The sequence below is a fragment of the Lucilia cuprina genome, chromosome 3 (genome assembly GCF_022045245.1).
Source record: "Lucilia cuprina isolate Lc7/37 chromosome 3, ASM2204524v1, whole genome shotgun sequence".
Taxonomy (NCBI): Eukaryota; Metazoa; Arthropoda; class Insecta; order Diptera; family Calliphoridae; genus Lucilia; species Lucilia cuprina.
Window position 1 is genome coordinate 22,945,128 of NC_060951.1, and position 16,718 is coordinate 22,961,845.

The following is a 16,718-nucleotide window of genomic DNA, read 5'->3' on the forward strand; positions in this document are numbered from 1 at the left end:
ACAAATTTTTTTTAGGAAAAAAGTGCACATACGCTTACCATTTTCTATAAAAAAAATGTTCAAATTTTAAGAAATTATTTATAAAGAAAAGTGCCCACATTCTGAGCAATTTTCTACAGAGAAAAGTGGCCATATCTTTTGAAATTTTTATACAGAAAAATGGAAAGATTTAACACAATTATCTGTATAGGAAAGTATTCTGATTTTGAGCAATTCTTTATAAAGAAAAGTACTCAGATTCTAATCAGTTATTTTTAGAGGGAAGTGACCAGACTCTTAGCTATTTTCTATAGAAAAGTAGACAGATTCTAAAAAAATTTTCCATGAAGAAAATTGCGCTGAATCTGGAAAATTTTTCATAGTGAAAAGTACCCAAATTCTTTAAAGATAAAGGTGCTCAGATTTTAAGGAACATTTTTATAGAAAATTCAAAGTAATTTTATATTAATGGTAAACAATTTGCTATAAAGAAATTTTCAATTTCTTTGTTTACTGAATAATTTGTTTACATAAATTTCATCCGATTCTGATTCATCAATTCTCTTTGACACAAATTTCCAACCAAGTCTGACGAACATTCTCGTCGTCTATATAAAAATATTTTATTTCTTTTCATTTATAGGTATAAAAGTGTATAATAAAACAACAAATAAATAATTTTCTATAATTTTTCAACACAAAAACCAAAACGAGTAAAGTGTAGAATAATAAACAATGGAATTTTTTTTCTGTTCTTGTGGTTGAAAACTAAAGGCTCACTTTAAAAATAATTGTTGCAGAAATATGTTTTAATACAAGTAAATATGTTAGTACATGTAGTATATGTACTATACATCTAAATGTATGTACACATTTTCATATGTATATTCAAATATATAACTATATATTATACTTTTGAATAATACAAATTTATATACTACTTTCATATAGTAAAGGTACAGTTGTTAGCAAAAGTAATTTACAAGGTATGATATCTTTATAAAATTTTAAGTAAATTTTTTTAAAAGTTAATAATTATTGTAATTTTGCTACGTTAAATTTTTGTGTGTAAAAGCCGTATTACACGGTTGTCAGATCTTACAACGTTGCCAGTAAAATGTTCAGAAAATATCTAACAATTGTCTGAACTTACAATTTTTCGTTTGTAACGTTTTCAGAAAAAGCATTACTGACAATATTGCAAAACAAAATTTTTAAGTTGGCAATGTTGTTAGACATTTTCTGCACATTTTAGTGACAACGTTGTAAGATCTAACAACCGTGTATACATAGCATAACTGTACTTTGCTTATTATATATAATTTTAAGTTTGTATGTATTTAAAAAAGGTATTATTTTACTCATTGTTTAACAATTAAAAAGATAATTCTTTTGAAGATTTGAAATAAATAAAACTAAACATCAATAAAACATTTTTTACACTGATTTTGTGTTTGTAATAGCAAAAATATATAAATATATATACAATGTGTATATTTAGAATTGGAAGAATTTTATTAAAATATGATTTAAAAACATCAATTTAAATTAAACTGACAATTTAAACAGAATTTTTGCTTTCACTTGTTATATTGTTATGAAATTTAAAAAAAAATATTTCAACAATGATTTTTTAATACAAAACAAGTGTAACAAATTTGTATCCTTGTTATGTCACTAAAACCTTTTTAAAAATTTCTTTAATTAATTTTATTACAAAATGTTTTATTTTATTAAATTTTTAATGCGGATTTTTTAGAATGAATATGAAATATATTTTTAAAAATTCTTTGCTAATTTTAATTTATTTTTCAATTATAATGCACTTTATAAGAAATGAAAACATAATGAGAACAACGTTTGTATGTCACTAATACAGCCATGACCAAAAATTTAGCACACAAAGAGCTAAAGAAATTCTTTCAAAAAGATATACAAAAAGCACTCAGATAAAGCATGAAATAACACACAGTGTTTTGTAAGTAATTGGTGCGGTTTCTTTCTGTATTCTTAATAAGATTGTCAGAGAGTAAATCTTTCTGAAATCAATGAGGAAATAGAACTGGTAATGACATTCTAGTAGTCAATCATTGGAAGATCTAAAAGGGTTCTTAAAAAATAGATTTCAATGCTAGTTTTATACTTAAGACTGTGTAAAAAATAAACCACTGCAACAAGACAGACCGTTTATATTTTGCGATAAAAAGCAGCAATAACGGATAAAAAACATCAGAATGAAATTATAAATAAATTAAAAAGAACAAAAGTCTACTTTGTTATAAGTATAATCCTTCCTCATAACACAGATATATACAAGAATGTATACTTTTCGATAGCAATGGAAAACATTATAGAAATTTAGAAAACTAAAGATGGGAGTTATTCTTAAAAGGGATATTTCTCCATTTCAGTGATTTAGTCATTACATCTACTACCAATTCTAAAATACAATTTGAAAATAAAAGTATTTAAATACAATTTAACATTTTTAAATTATATTTACAGACTTTTGAAATACAACTGAAGATTTTCAAATTAGAAACTTTTAAAATCTAAATTTAAGTTTTAATATATCAATATTGAACACAAAACTATATAAAAACTTCGTGCACCAGCGCATTTTTTTCAAAGTTTTAAATTCTATAACAATATTTTGTGGTCCTAAATTTGAAAGTAGTATACATTCCATTCTATAACTGAAGTGATTTCATAAAAAATTTCCTTCATTAATGATGATATTGCTTGCTGTCATTGTTAATTGTAATTAATTGTCTAGTGTTTCTAATTTAATGGTTTTGGCGGGTAACTGTGACCCAGAGGTATTGGATGAGGATGAAACATCGACACTAACAAGACGATTGCCAACTCGTAAATTGCCTAAACTGCCGACAACACCACCACCAACGCTACCAGTTCCCGCCACAACAACTCTATTATCTGTAGTATTGACAATTTGTATATTCAAAAGGCTTTCGCCTGAGTTGTTGTTGTTATTATTATGATTGATAGTGTTGTTTGCAGCATCTGTGGCAAGATTTTCCTCTATTTTAATTGGTATGACTTTGGCAAACGTTTGCTTACGACGTTTATGTCCAGTTTTTCTATTATTAACGCCACCACCTGCTCCACCAACAACATTACAATTTCCCTCAGTTGCTGATGGGGTATGCTGTGCTGTGGTGGCAGCTACAACTATTGGCAAAGGCATAGCCGTGGCAATTTTTATATGACCATTATTATTGTTATTATTATGACTACTATTATTGTTATTGTTAGTTGTTGTATCGTTATTGTTATTGTTTAAAATATTAGTGGCTGCTGTTAAATTTAAATGTGTTGGATTTGCTATAAAAACTTTAGCTGTTGCACTTTGTAAAACATTTGCTAAATAATTTTGTTGTTGTTGTTGCTGCTGTTGTTGTTGGCAATTCATTTGACTAGAATTTTGGTGTAAACTAGAGGCGTTTATAATTTGGCAACGTATATTACTAGGACTAATATTACTACTACTGTTATTATTAATATTGCTATTTAAATTATTAGCTAAATTCTGTGTTTGATTTAAAGCTGAATTTGTCAACAGCCGATGAGCTGTTGTGGTAGCAAGCGGTGTTGCTGCCATTATTGAATAACATTGATACTGTGGTGTTGTTGAATTGACTGCTGTATTTGGATTTCCTTTATCATTGTCCTCAGTATCATTGTTATTATTATGACTACTACTTCTATTAACATTACTATTACTACAATTATTACTGCTGCTACTATTATTGTTATTTGTATTTGCATTAGAATTATTATTATTGTTTTGAGCATCTACCTGCATTGGTGTTATACACACTGTGCCATCGCTATTTGTATGTATTTGTTGGATATTGGCCATCATTGATTGATACATGGATGCTGATACCGGTAATGTAATCATATTACTAACGGACACTGGATAACCTGCAATAAAAATGTAAATTTAATTAATAACGTAACAAATCGTTCGTTCATTGCTATTAAATATTTAGAGGAAATTATTTGAATAAGATTAAAAAGTCATTTGGTTGTTTTTAGATTTATAGGTGGAAAATTACTTGTGTGTTTAGTGATTTTTCTGTTCCTTCATTCGGAATTAGTTCGATGGTAAATAAGTGTAAAACTGTATAAATGAATATGTTTAGTATTTAGTGATTATGCAGGAAATATTCATAATATTTTGTGTGTTATATATTTTTAGAAAATATAGTTTTTATAATGTTTAATCAAATGTTATTTATGAAATTTACATCACCCAAAATGTTCGAAACAGAAATAAGGAGCTTTAAGTTTTATCTGTGATCTCTTGGGATGTGGATAACGACACGATTATAGCGACAAATTGTATAAGTCAATCGGTATCTTCTCAGTTATGTTGCTTTAGTATAAACCTCTTAAATTAGTTGTTGTTGTAACAGCTTAAACTTTACAAATTTTAATCCGGGGGTTCTGTATTTAGGTCCAAGCCAAGAAATTGGGCTACTTCAATAGGGTTAGTCCATACATCCATTGGGCTAAATGAAGTAGGGTGGGCTGGACAGTTGAATATGTGGTGGGTATCATGGGGACCCTGTCCACAAGATGGGCATATATTGGGGACGGCACGGTCTATGCGGGACCAGTAGGCGTTGAGCCTGTTGCTCCATCCCGATCTCAGTTGTGCCAGAGCAACTCTTGTTTTTCGCGGCAGGTTCTTCTCTATTTCTGCTATGGGCGGTGGGCGACCTCCAAGAACGACATTCATGCGGTAATTGATGGCGTCTCTATGAATGTCGTTCAAAGCTGCTGTATACGAAGTCCGATAATGGACTCCGAATCGCAACCGGATGCACTAAGACGACGAATGTGGATCATTTACATGAGACCAGGTTACTGTCAGTCAGAATGCATTGTTGACTGGATGTTTCCTGTTGGTATGCCATTTGCCTAGTCACCCCAACCATCACATTCTGATGGAGAATATCCCTCCCAGGCACATCCGAATGGACCTCGGACGACCGGGAAATTTTGCATCAAATAAAGGTCACTGAAGGCATTAATGGCTACAGATACAACAGAATCCTAAATGAACATCCCCCCTGTGATCGAGAATCATCTTAGCAAATTTAAGAGCCAGTCGATTCAGTTTTCTCAATTGCTACCATGAACGAATTGTTTCAGGCACTTTAAACCGTTGTCCTGTCTGTAACAGTGTGCGTCTTTGTAACCTGAATACCTAATTTTCGTCAAGGAACAAAATTTCTGAACATAATTTATTTTTGCCCCGATTTCTCAACCTATTTTAAGGCTCTAAGAAAATAACTTTTAATATACATAGTACTTAAATGTTGGGAAAACTTTATAAATTTGAAATATAAGACAAAGATTTCAACATTATTACTAACAGTTGAATATCATCTATGTGAATCTGTGAATAAGAACTATGTGAATACAATGATTAAATGTTAACTATTATTTGTCAGTGTTTAAAATACAGAACGGCATGTTTTATATGTTATCTGCATAAATTTAAGTCTTATCAGTGTGTCAAGTATGTATTTTTACACGTGCGCACAAAGAGATAAAAATATTTGATAGCATTAATACAATAAATGCTAATAATGTTTCTTTGCGTAACCTAATTACATATATTAATTATATTTATTTAATCCTAGATAAAACATTTGAGAAAATTGTTGAAGTATATTTGCTCAAGATTAGCCAAATATAACATAGCTTTCAGCCAAGAAGGGTCATGCACCATAAAGAGGTGAGAGAATCTGTAACTTTCTTTAAATTGGTGTCAATGAAATTATTAATCCCCCTGATTAAATTTAGTAGACTACGAGGGTTATGTTCCGCAATTTCCTTCCGTTCGGCATGGGACCTATTTTCCAACCATTTCAAACTGAGATTCTGTATTCTAGAACAGTAGCAAAGTAAGTGCCCATTTACATATCTCGCAATAGTTCGACATATTATTATCACATTTACTGACAAAGTTCATTCTTCAACCAGACGCGGATATATCGTATGATATGCCTATGCTTGACTATTGACATAAATTGTCAAAACCAATTCTATGTTTGTGTATTAGTTTCATCGCTTTTCAGATCCCCAGAATGACACTACATTATTGGATGACACTTCATTATGAATGGCCTTTTTAAACTGACATTAATATATAGATACCAGCACCCATGCTTATGTCCACCTTGTACTTCTCGTTAAAACTTGACACCTATCAAACAGTCTATCAAATTATTATAAATCAACTAACTCTAGAATAGGTGTAAACAGTATGTCCTAGGATTCTTGATAACTTTTGGAGTCCGTTCTGTAGAACATTATTCTGATTCCAAAGTACTTCTAAAGAGCTTTCAAAGCACTGTGTAGTTCTTTGACAATAGTTATACACAGATCTCAATGAATAAATAGAACGAGTTCACGCTATAATCTTGTGTTCTAGAACTTGTTGTGGAATTAATACTTTTATTCCAGGGAACTTATAATATTTCTTTATAACCAAGAAAATAAATCATCATCTAACTCACCTTGACCATCCTCAGCCGTTATGTAGATCTGACCATCTTGAGCCACAGTAGCTTCCGTTAAATCAACAGTCATATTTTCATGACCATTAACATCACCCAAACTTTGAACAGTTTGAATGGTGGCACCACCTTCACCTTGATGCAGCTGCAAAAAGTAAACCAATTAAATGAATATTTTATCATATATTTAATGAAAATTAAAAACTACCGTTGCAACACCCTGGACTTGAGCTGTGGTACCATCCGGTAATGTAATAATAGGATTATTAGGATCAACTTGTATAAGCGAAACAGTGCCGTCAGCATTTTGTATGGTGGATAACACCGTTTGGGTGGTGTACTGTAGAGAGAAAAAGAAATTAAATTTTAAATAAGTTAAAATAAGTTTCAAATTTTTAAAAATAATAAATAAACTTAAATAAAAATATGTTAATAAAAAGAAACGCAACAAAGCAAACAAAAATAAATTAAGAAATCAGTAAAATAAGGAAATAAACAAAATATCGCTGTAGTTATTCTAGCGATTTAAAGGGCCACAAAATATAGCATACATTTAGGAATTTTCTTTAAAAGAAAAATATTGCTTGTAACCGTTAAAAGTATGCTTCTCTGTTTTTAGTTACAGCCAAATTATAAAAAAATAATACAACAACTCAAGGGTTTAAAAATGCAAAATTAAAAAAAAAACATCAAGTTCAAGAATAGAAAAACAAAAAAGAAAGAGGCAAACAAAATAACACAACATCAATTTGAGTTGAATTTAAGTATGAATTATTTTTACGAACATCAACATCTCCCAAGGTCATGGGTTCTATGCAAACTTGAGCATTGGCCAACTGTTGAGAAGTCACATTTGTGGTTTGTATTTGATGATGTTGTTGTTGATGATGCTGTTGTTGTTGCTGCTGTTGTTGCTGCTGTTGTTGTTGCTGCTGTTGTTGTTGCTGCTGCTGTTGCTGCTGTTGCAGCTGTTGTTGCTGCTGTTGTTGCTGCTGCTGTTGTTGTTGCTGCTGTTGTTGCTGATGTTGTTGCTGCTGCTGTTGATGATGTTGTTGTTGTGATATCTGTGCCATTGGCGCAGGACACAATTCTATCTTTGTCGATGCTGGCAAACGTGCCGTTGTTGTAATATGTTGATCATTCGTACTTTGTATAATAGTGGGTCCAGGATTATTTGGATTATGTGGATTTGTTGTGGTTATTACAGTTCCTGAACTATTAATTTTAACCACATTGACTTGTTGCTATAAAAACGTAATGATGAATTTTTATTTTATTTATTTTTTATTTATTTATTTATTTATTTTTATTTATAAAGTTTATATTTATAAAGTTCTTTTTTTTGTTTCAAAAAAAAAATTGATTGTTTGTCTTTTTTAATAGTCAATACGATTCTAAGTAGAATAAAGGTCATTTAGAGTCAAAACTATTTCCAATAAGGAAATAATAAAGAAAATATAATTTTTCATTGAAAAAGTCTATATTTAATAGAAATAGTGTCCGACAAGTGCAATATTTCTTAGAGAAGTATTTTTGTAAAATTAATCTTTTGCGTAAAAGCAATTTTGTCTTTTGCAAAATTGTTTTAATAAAAAAAGTTTTTGTAAAAAGTCTTTTTATAATTAAGTCTTTTGCAAAAAAAACGTCTTTTAATAGAAAGTCATTTTAGAAATCTTTTTAGATGAACTTTTTTAAAGTAAATTATTTTTCATATAGGAACAAAAGTAAGTTTAGTATAATTGCATCCAATTTACTTTATATAGTATCCTAAATATTTTAAAATACATTCAAAATATTTCTTAAACATACATTATAAAAAGAAATATCTTATTTTATAATTTACCTTATAGCTTAAAGAGCCTCATCGAAAAAAGTTGCAAGTATGTGTCGTTTAAAAAATGAAGAAATATGTATTTCAAATAATACCCGCATTTCTAAGCTGGATCCTTTCTGTTTTTTTGAAAACATTCATTCCCAACCTTCATATTATTAAATATAACTTTTTCACTTTTTTCTTCAAACTAATCGAGGAGACTCTTTATCTTAAACACTTAATTATTTTTTAACATTGAATTAAGAAAAACATATTTACCCTTACATTAGTTGTAGCATTTGTGGGCGCATTTGTTGTGTGTATAGTTTGTATAGTAGTAGCTTGATTACTAACAGGCTGTACAATCACCTCTTCTTCCTCCTCTTCCTCTTCGTGTGAGATCATTTGGCTGACTTTTTCCTCTTCATCGGCAAATGTGGGCAAGAGATCTTCGCGGCCATGATATTTATAACAATTGATGACAATTTTTCGCAAAGCATGAGTCCAGGAAATCTAATAAAATTTCAAAGCAAACATATTAATTTTTTTAAAAATACTTTACATATTTTTTTCTTACAAATTACCTTTTGTTTATCATCTTCAGATCTGGCATCCATGCGTACATTAGCCCAGGGCAATTCTTTAGGCCACCATGGTGGTCTAGTGGCCTCACGTCCCCAACCTGGTTTACCTCTACCAGTAGAGTATTTTAACATCAATGGTATGAAAGCTCTTAGCTGAGCCTGTGTCATTTTTTCCACAGGTGTTGGTATACCATCAATGATAAGAGGTGGTAGTTCAAATAATGAGGGATCCTCTTGTGGTGGGGGTGGTGCTTGTTGAGCTAAAGCATTTTCCAGCTCATCCATAACAATATTCTTAAGATTACGCACTACATCCTCTAGTGGTTTGGCACCAAAAACTTTATAGCTGGTATTGGGTTTACCCGGTGTGGCTACCAACACCACAGCCTGTTTGCCCACACGACCAGTAAACTCATAGATTATGCCACGCAATTTGCGCAATAATCTATTCTGTTGCCTTTTACGTACAGACGGATTCGTTTCAAACGAATGTTGTCTTTTGCGTTTCTTAGACGAGGCTATAGCTGCTGCAGCAGCTACACCCACTGGTCCGGCAGCTGCCAATTGGTTGGCTAAATCATCTTGCACTGCAATATGTGTTAGTTCAGTTTCATCGAACATGCTGCCATCGCTACTAATCAAATCATCGTCATCATCATCGGATGCCAAACTGTCCTCGAGCATTTCTATTTTATAGGTCTGTTGTTGGTGTTTGACATTAGTTATACTCTCGACTGCCGCCTGGGTAGCATGCGTACCCGTCGATATAGTAGTCACATTCATTATGTGACTGTTTGTTTGTAATATTTGGTTTTAGCTTTTGATTTAGGGATTTTCCGTTTGGAATTGGGTTTATGCTCCCTGGATTTTGTTTTTAGGGAAGCACCCAAAATCTTTGGTTTCGTTACTTAATTTAAAGAAATATTAATAAATATTGCACTTCTCCACTTTAAATTTTATTATTTTCTCTTTTTTCGATTATAGAATGTAAAAGATGATAATTGTGTTACAGAAGAACGTTATATAGAGAGTGTGTGAGAAGAAGAGTTTAAGAGATGTTTGTCGTCTTGTGTTATACAAATCTGAAAAAAGATTGTAAAAGAAAAGATTAATATCTTTTATAAAACTTGTAAATGAATGTTTTTAAATGTGATTCTAAATGGTTTTATTTTTGTAAATGGTTGAGATTTTCTAAAAAATTTTCTATATAGTTAAGTCCAAAAGAATTCTTTGAAGAACAGTTTTCTATAGAAAACTTCTTGGTATGACATTTTTTAGAAAACGTTTTTGTAGAAAAGTTTTCATAGAAAACATCTTTTTATGACAGTTTTCTGCAAAAAAAATCATCTTTAAAATACCGATCTTCTTTGTAGGACAGATTCCCATACATAACAACAATTTTTTTACAAAAAATTCAATAGTAGAATAGTTTTCTGTAGAAAGCATCTTAGTAGAATGTTGTATATACAAATTTTCTTCGTGTTAAAGCTCTCTAGCATAATTTTATAAGTTTTTATAGATAATATCTTAGTAGAACAGTTTTTCTAAAAAAAAACTTCTCAGCATAAGAGCTTTCTATATAAAACATCTTTAAAAAACTGTTTTTCTACAGAAATTTTCTTTGTAGAACAGTTTTCCATAAAAATAACTTTTTCGTATGACACTTTTTTTACAAAATAACTTCTTTGTTCAACATTCTTCTACAGATAATTTCTATGTATAATAGTTTTCTATAAAAAACTTTTAAATAGAAAAAACTGTTTAGTGGAACTGTTTTATATAAGAAACTGTTTAAAATACAAAACTTCTTCGTATGAAAGTTTTCATTAGGAAATGTCTTTTTATAACAATTTTTCTAGATATTTACTTTTAATTCAGTTTTCTAAAGAAAACTTCTAAGTATTTGTTTGCAGAACAGTATTTCATAAAAATAACTTTTACGAATGACACCTTTTTTCTAAAAAAAAAACTTAGTATAACAGTTTTATATAAAAAACTGTTTAATGGAATTATATTATATAAGAATAACTTTCTTGTAGAAGTATGACAGTTTTCTATAGAAAACATATTTTTATAAAATTTTTTTATAGATAATTATTTAGCAAAAGAGTTTACATAAGAAAATTTCTTTATAGAACAGTTTTCTATATACATATTAATATATATGTTTCCTGCATTCCATTTTTCATTATGTACAAAATAATGATCAAATGGAAAGCAAATTGCGAAAAAAATTTTCATTTTATACACAAAATTCCCTTTTGATTTCCCAAACAATAACTCATTCTAGAGGCTTATATGCTTATTTAATGTAAATTTCGAAATAAAATTTTATTTAGTATAAAAATCTTAAATAAAATAAGGTCAGAGTAACACGAGTTTCTAGTATGCACGATTTTAATTTAGTATGAATGAATACCCATTAGATTTAAATAGTATTACGTGCAATCAAATTACTTATAAAATTATTACAACAAAATATTGTATTTAAAGTGAAGTAAAGGCACGTTTTTTTTTCGTTAAATGTAATGAAACAAAAAAATTACATTTACATGTATTTAAAGAAAACTTTGCTCTAATAGCGAAAAATTTCGAATTCAAAATGTTTGTTAAAATTTTTATTAATTAGAAAAAACGTCGAAATTATTTTCAAAATGTTTAAATTTGAAATAGAACTCATAATTTAGAATTTTAAAATATGTTTTTATTTAAAGCTTTATTACCGTTAATAAAAAAACGCTTAATTCCAATAAAACAAAAAAAACTCAAAATGCTCCACATTCTTTGTAAAATAAAAATTCTAATTTAATGAGAGAGAGTAAAATACAAAAGAAAACACAAGTCTGTTTGTGGGTACGTTTTTCTTTTGTGTTTTTTCTAAAATTATTTTAAAACTATAATTAACATTAAACGTATTACAACAATGTCTCTATAATAGTCCACAATATTTTATGTAAAGATGTATATGTGCAAATGTTTAAAAACAAAACATCATGTAGAAAAACAAAAAAAAAAATATTCTTAAAAAAAATTAAATATTTTATTTGTTTGTTATTTTTGTAATTGTTGTAGTACAATATACAAATTTAGTACATGTATAGTATACAACTATAGTGATAACACAAATGAGGTCATCTATGTCGGTGCACTTAATTGAAGATACTTTGGAAACACTCAAAAACCACATACATATGTATTTCTGATTACAATATAAGTTATAAAAAAAATTTAAAAAAAATACATGTGCGCTTGCGTACTTTTTAAAAATTTATTATTTTTTTTTAATTCAATATTTTTTGATTTTTTTTTTAAATTTTTATTAAAATTTTTTAACTTTTTTTAGCAAAACTTTAAACACAATTTTTAACTTACAAAAATATTTTGCATTTAAATATATTAATTATTTAATATTTTTTTTCAATAAATTTATTTTTATAATTTTATTATTTTTGTTGTAATTTGTTTAAATTTAATACTTTAACGCAGCGTTTAACGGTCATGCGTTAAACATAAAAATCACTTCTACACTTTAACGAACCACCCCACCGACTGAGCAGGAGCATTGAGTTGTTTCATTAGTACGTGTGTGCACAGAGAATAAAAGAATAAAAGAAAACAGCAAAGATAGAATAAAAATACAAACAGAACAGAATAGAAAAATGAAAACAAAAAGTAAATGAGGAAAAAATCAATAATGTTTACATGTATTTAGTAAAGACACTTCGTTCGTAATACGAAAAAAAACTACCACCAAGTTTAACTTAGCAGAGCTTTAACGAGACAAAACGAAACAACCCCACCGCCACTATTACCTTACAACATAAAGGGGGTTTATTGCAAAGTGCGTATGTGTGTGTGTGTGTGTGTATACCACCCTTAAAAAGGAAAGAAGGCCAAGCAGTGCAGTAAAGTGCCAGGGAGGGTGGTTTTTAAATGTTTTTGATTGTTTTTGTTGTTGTTTTTCGTTGACTTAACACTTGCTAGTAGTCATTCTATTATTCTGGTAAATAATTTTATTCAGTAAACGCATGCACTGCACCCTTAAGCTGTCTTGCCTGTCAGTCATTTCAAAAGCAAGTTTGCCTATCCCTTCGTCTGTCTGTCTGTCTGTCTGTCTGTCTGTCTGTCTGTCTGTCTGTCTGTCCTTCTAGTGTATGCTTTTTTTTCGTGACATGTTATATTCACTTACGCCTCGTTAAAAGTTGTTCTACTTGTTCTGATATAATGAAAATTTTGTGTATCTATACGTTTGCGCTAAACACCCCAACCTCAAACACAGACCTTTATCCATCCATCGACACACGTACTACAGCTGGAAAATCTAGATAAAGGAAAATTGTAAAAAATCACTAAATAGAGAAAAAAACACAGGAATAGAAACAGAAAACACCCTGAGTATGACACGAGCCAAATAAAATAAAAAAATCTAATGATTTACACTATTTCCAGAGTTATTTTGCAAAAATTTCATATTGTTGTTAAGAAAAATATTATAAACAAATACATTTTCCATAAAGTTTGAGAACTTTTACAATGTTTGTTAACTACAAATAAATTAGTTTCCAAAACTTGAAGTATTCTCTTTTTTTCTATAAACCTTTCCCACATACATATGTAGGTACGTAAGTTGACACACATACAATAAACAAAATCAGTCAGAGAGCTCATTTGTCACTGACAGCTGGTGTATAAATATAAAAATTACAATATAATTGTCAAGTCCCAGATGTAATTTCTTTTGCGACTTTTATTTGGTTTGCAATTATTTGTTTTTGTAACTCTTGTTATTCTTCCTACTTAGAACTTAAGACAGAACTATCTTCCTCTCATTCGAACTAAGACTTACGAAAAGAAAGAAAATTTGCTTTAACAGATATGGGGAAAAAGGGTTAGCTTGGACTACATCTAACTACTTTATATAAGGTATTGACTCTTCGCTCATTTCACTCTTACTAAACTTGAGCTGATAAGTTTATATACTAGTCAGGAAAAATTTTTAACTGAGAGCTATAAGTTGACTACATTAAGAGAATAATCATCGGGGAGCAGGAGTGTTATCACCGCTACTGAGGTTACATACAACTTTATGTTGTAAGTTGTAAGTAATTGGATTCATTGTGATATTACAACTTTTTGGAATAACATGTTGTGGAAAAGTGCCAAAAGGGTACAAAACACGAAAAATTTTTTATATTCAAACTCAATGAACCATTTTTTATAAATTTTGAAAAAATTTTATAATTAGTAACACACCGATTTTCACAATGTTTTTCAACTTTAAGATATATTGACAGTTCTCATACAAAAAGTGTCTTAACTGAAAGAGTAACTACCAGTTAAACCATAACTGGAGGTGGTGAAAATGAGGGTAAATTTGCAAAAAACGGTGTTATTTGTAACTCCGACACTTAGCATTTTTTTAGTACTTTCTCTTTTTAAAACTGGAACCCTTTGAATTTCCGTTAATATTAAATATTGGGACATGAAGTAAAGTAAAAGAAAATTTATAAAAATGTACTTTTTCATTCGTTAAAAGGTACTGTATGATTTTTTTTATGATATTGAACCTAGAAACTTAAATTTATACAATCAGAATCCAAATGAATAGAAATCTCTAGGAAAGACTTTTATGTTGTACAACCATTGAGTTTCATATAATATATATAACCTTGAACCATGAAATTAAACATGCAAAAATGCAAAAACCTAAAACATTGGTACTTTTCGTTATCCAACTGGTACTTTTTTCTTTTAGATATAGTAATCGACATAATACTACAAATGGTGTAATAACAAAATTGAAATTATTGCAAATATTTAATACAAATACAGAAAATTATAAAAATATAAAGTGATAGGGTCACTAGCACTTTACATTGCAGTTGTTTAGAATTTTCGGTATAACTGAAAAAATGTACATTTATTTATACACACATATATACATACAAAAATATATATGCATTTATCTAAAATCATATCGCTCATTTAGTATAAGACTGGCATAAACCAAAATAGAACGTTTCAAGAAAAATGGATTTGAATGTTTATATAAATAATATATATATAATATTTTTCAACAAAATTCAAATTTAAAAATTTTTACTTATTAAGTATTCTTTAGAGAATCAAACTGATTTTATTTCTCTCATTCATCACCTATTTATTTATGTTATTTTTTTTTTCTAATGTTTTGTTTTTCTATAAATCTTTGGATCTTCACACTCTAAAAAGGGTCTTATGGTTTCAGTGTAGATTTGCATCATTTTATGACTTTTAGTTTTAATTTCAAATAAAAAACTTAAGAACTGCGCATATTTCTATTAGAATTATGCCAGTTTTAAAGTAAATGAGCGATATGTACTTGTAAATATTTAGATTTTTTTTGTAAAAATATTTTCAAAACAAATATTCGTATGTGTATGTATGTCTTCCTAAAAAAATTTAGCTAAAACGAAATTAAAAATTTTTTTTGTGCTTATTGCATCTATTTTTAGTATAGACTTTTTTCTTTATTTTTTCAAAAGAAACTATTTTTTTGGCTATTTTCTATATCTGTTATAATGCCTAAAAAGAAATACTATGAATATTTATAATATTTCAGTTTGTTTTTCCTTATCTGCTCATGTGCACCCCTTTGAGCAGATCTTCTTCATCGATGCGTTGTTAGTCTAATATTTTGTATGTTTTTTTCTATTTTTTTCTGTCTTTACACTAAATGCGACGGAGCATTGTTTTGTTTACTTTTACAGTTCCACACACAATCTCTCCCACTGCGCCTATTCCAAATTTGTAATAAACATTGAGTGATAGTGTCTGTGAGTGCATACACGTTTTAGATTCATTTCTCATTTGATTTGTTTTGTAATTGAGTGTAGAATTATAGATCGCATGCTTTTGGGAAAATCTTTAATCATCATTATTATTGAGAATAACTGATTATTGTTTTTTTCTTGTTAATGGGTGTTTCCATTTATTTGCGATGAAAAATATTTCTATTGGTATTTTATAATAGTTTACAGAATTGAAAAATTAACTTAAAAGCTACAACACATGTAAAAATTCTTTCGGTATGAATAAGCTGATGCAATCAGGTACCGTTATAGATTTTAATATCGATTGTTAGGCCTATTCTCTTTTTTATATACAGTGAATCAACTAAGTTTTTTGCCTACCTTTTTTTAAGAGAATTTTGTTTTTTGTTCATAAATAAAATTCGAAAAAAACAAGTAAAAAGTAAATATATGTTTTCCAATTAAAAATAGAAACTGTGTAAAATGGGAAAAATTAGAAAAAATATTAAAATATAACTTTTGGTGCATTTGTTGTTGCATTTTATTATTTTTCATCAGAATTTGCATGTCAATAAAGTATTTTGCATATTGAGAATTCGGGTTAATTTCATTGGGTTTTTCAATTTATTTTTTAATTATTTTTGGAATTTATTGTTTTATTGTTAGAAGGAAGAGTGTTAAGTATTTTTCAGTTGTGATTTGCAAAAATCATATCCTCATTGGGTGAAAATGTGATGTTATTTGCTTTAAAATGTTTAATGGATAATAATGAGACAATTTCGATATAAAAAAATAGTTTAGATTTCTAGACAAGTGTAAATCAATAAAATATAATTATGAAATGTTTAATCAATAACATTAAAAATATAAAATAGAGTAATAGATGAAATGATCCAAATAATTATTAGAAAAACGCACTGAGTGCTCTTTCAAAATCTTTAACTGCCGAAGGGAGGCGACTTGTATCCAAGGAAAACTAAAATAGAGGTGGTTA

The 16,718-nt window shown here is 28.8% G+C and overlaps 1 protein-coding gene across 1 annotated transcript in view; it reads right to left on the reverse strand.

Moving 5' to 3' along the window:
• Window positions 1-1,474: 1,474 nt before the first annotated feature.
• Window positions 1,475-16,718, reverse strand: part of LOC111677036 (DNA-binding protein Ewg) — a 24,335-nt gene continuing 9,091 nt past the window's right edge. The window contains 8 exon segments of the mRNA XM_046945608.1: window positions 1,475-3,927; window positions 6,537-6,681; window positions 6,745-6,876; window positions 7,322-7,439; window positions 7,441-7,499; window positions 7,502-7,780; window positions 8,629-8,862; window positions 8,934-10,015. Coding sequence (XP_046801564.1) covers window positions 2,744-3,927; window positions 6,537-6,681; window positions 6,745-6,876; window positions 7,322-7,439; window positions 7,441-7,499; window positions 7,502-7,780; window positions 8,629-8,862; window positions 8,934-9,716 — 2,934 coding nt within the window. The 5' untranslated portion in view covers window positions 9,717-10,015 and the 3' untranslated portion in view covers window positions 1,475-2,743.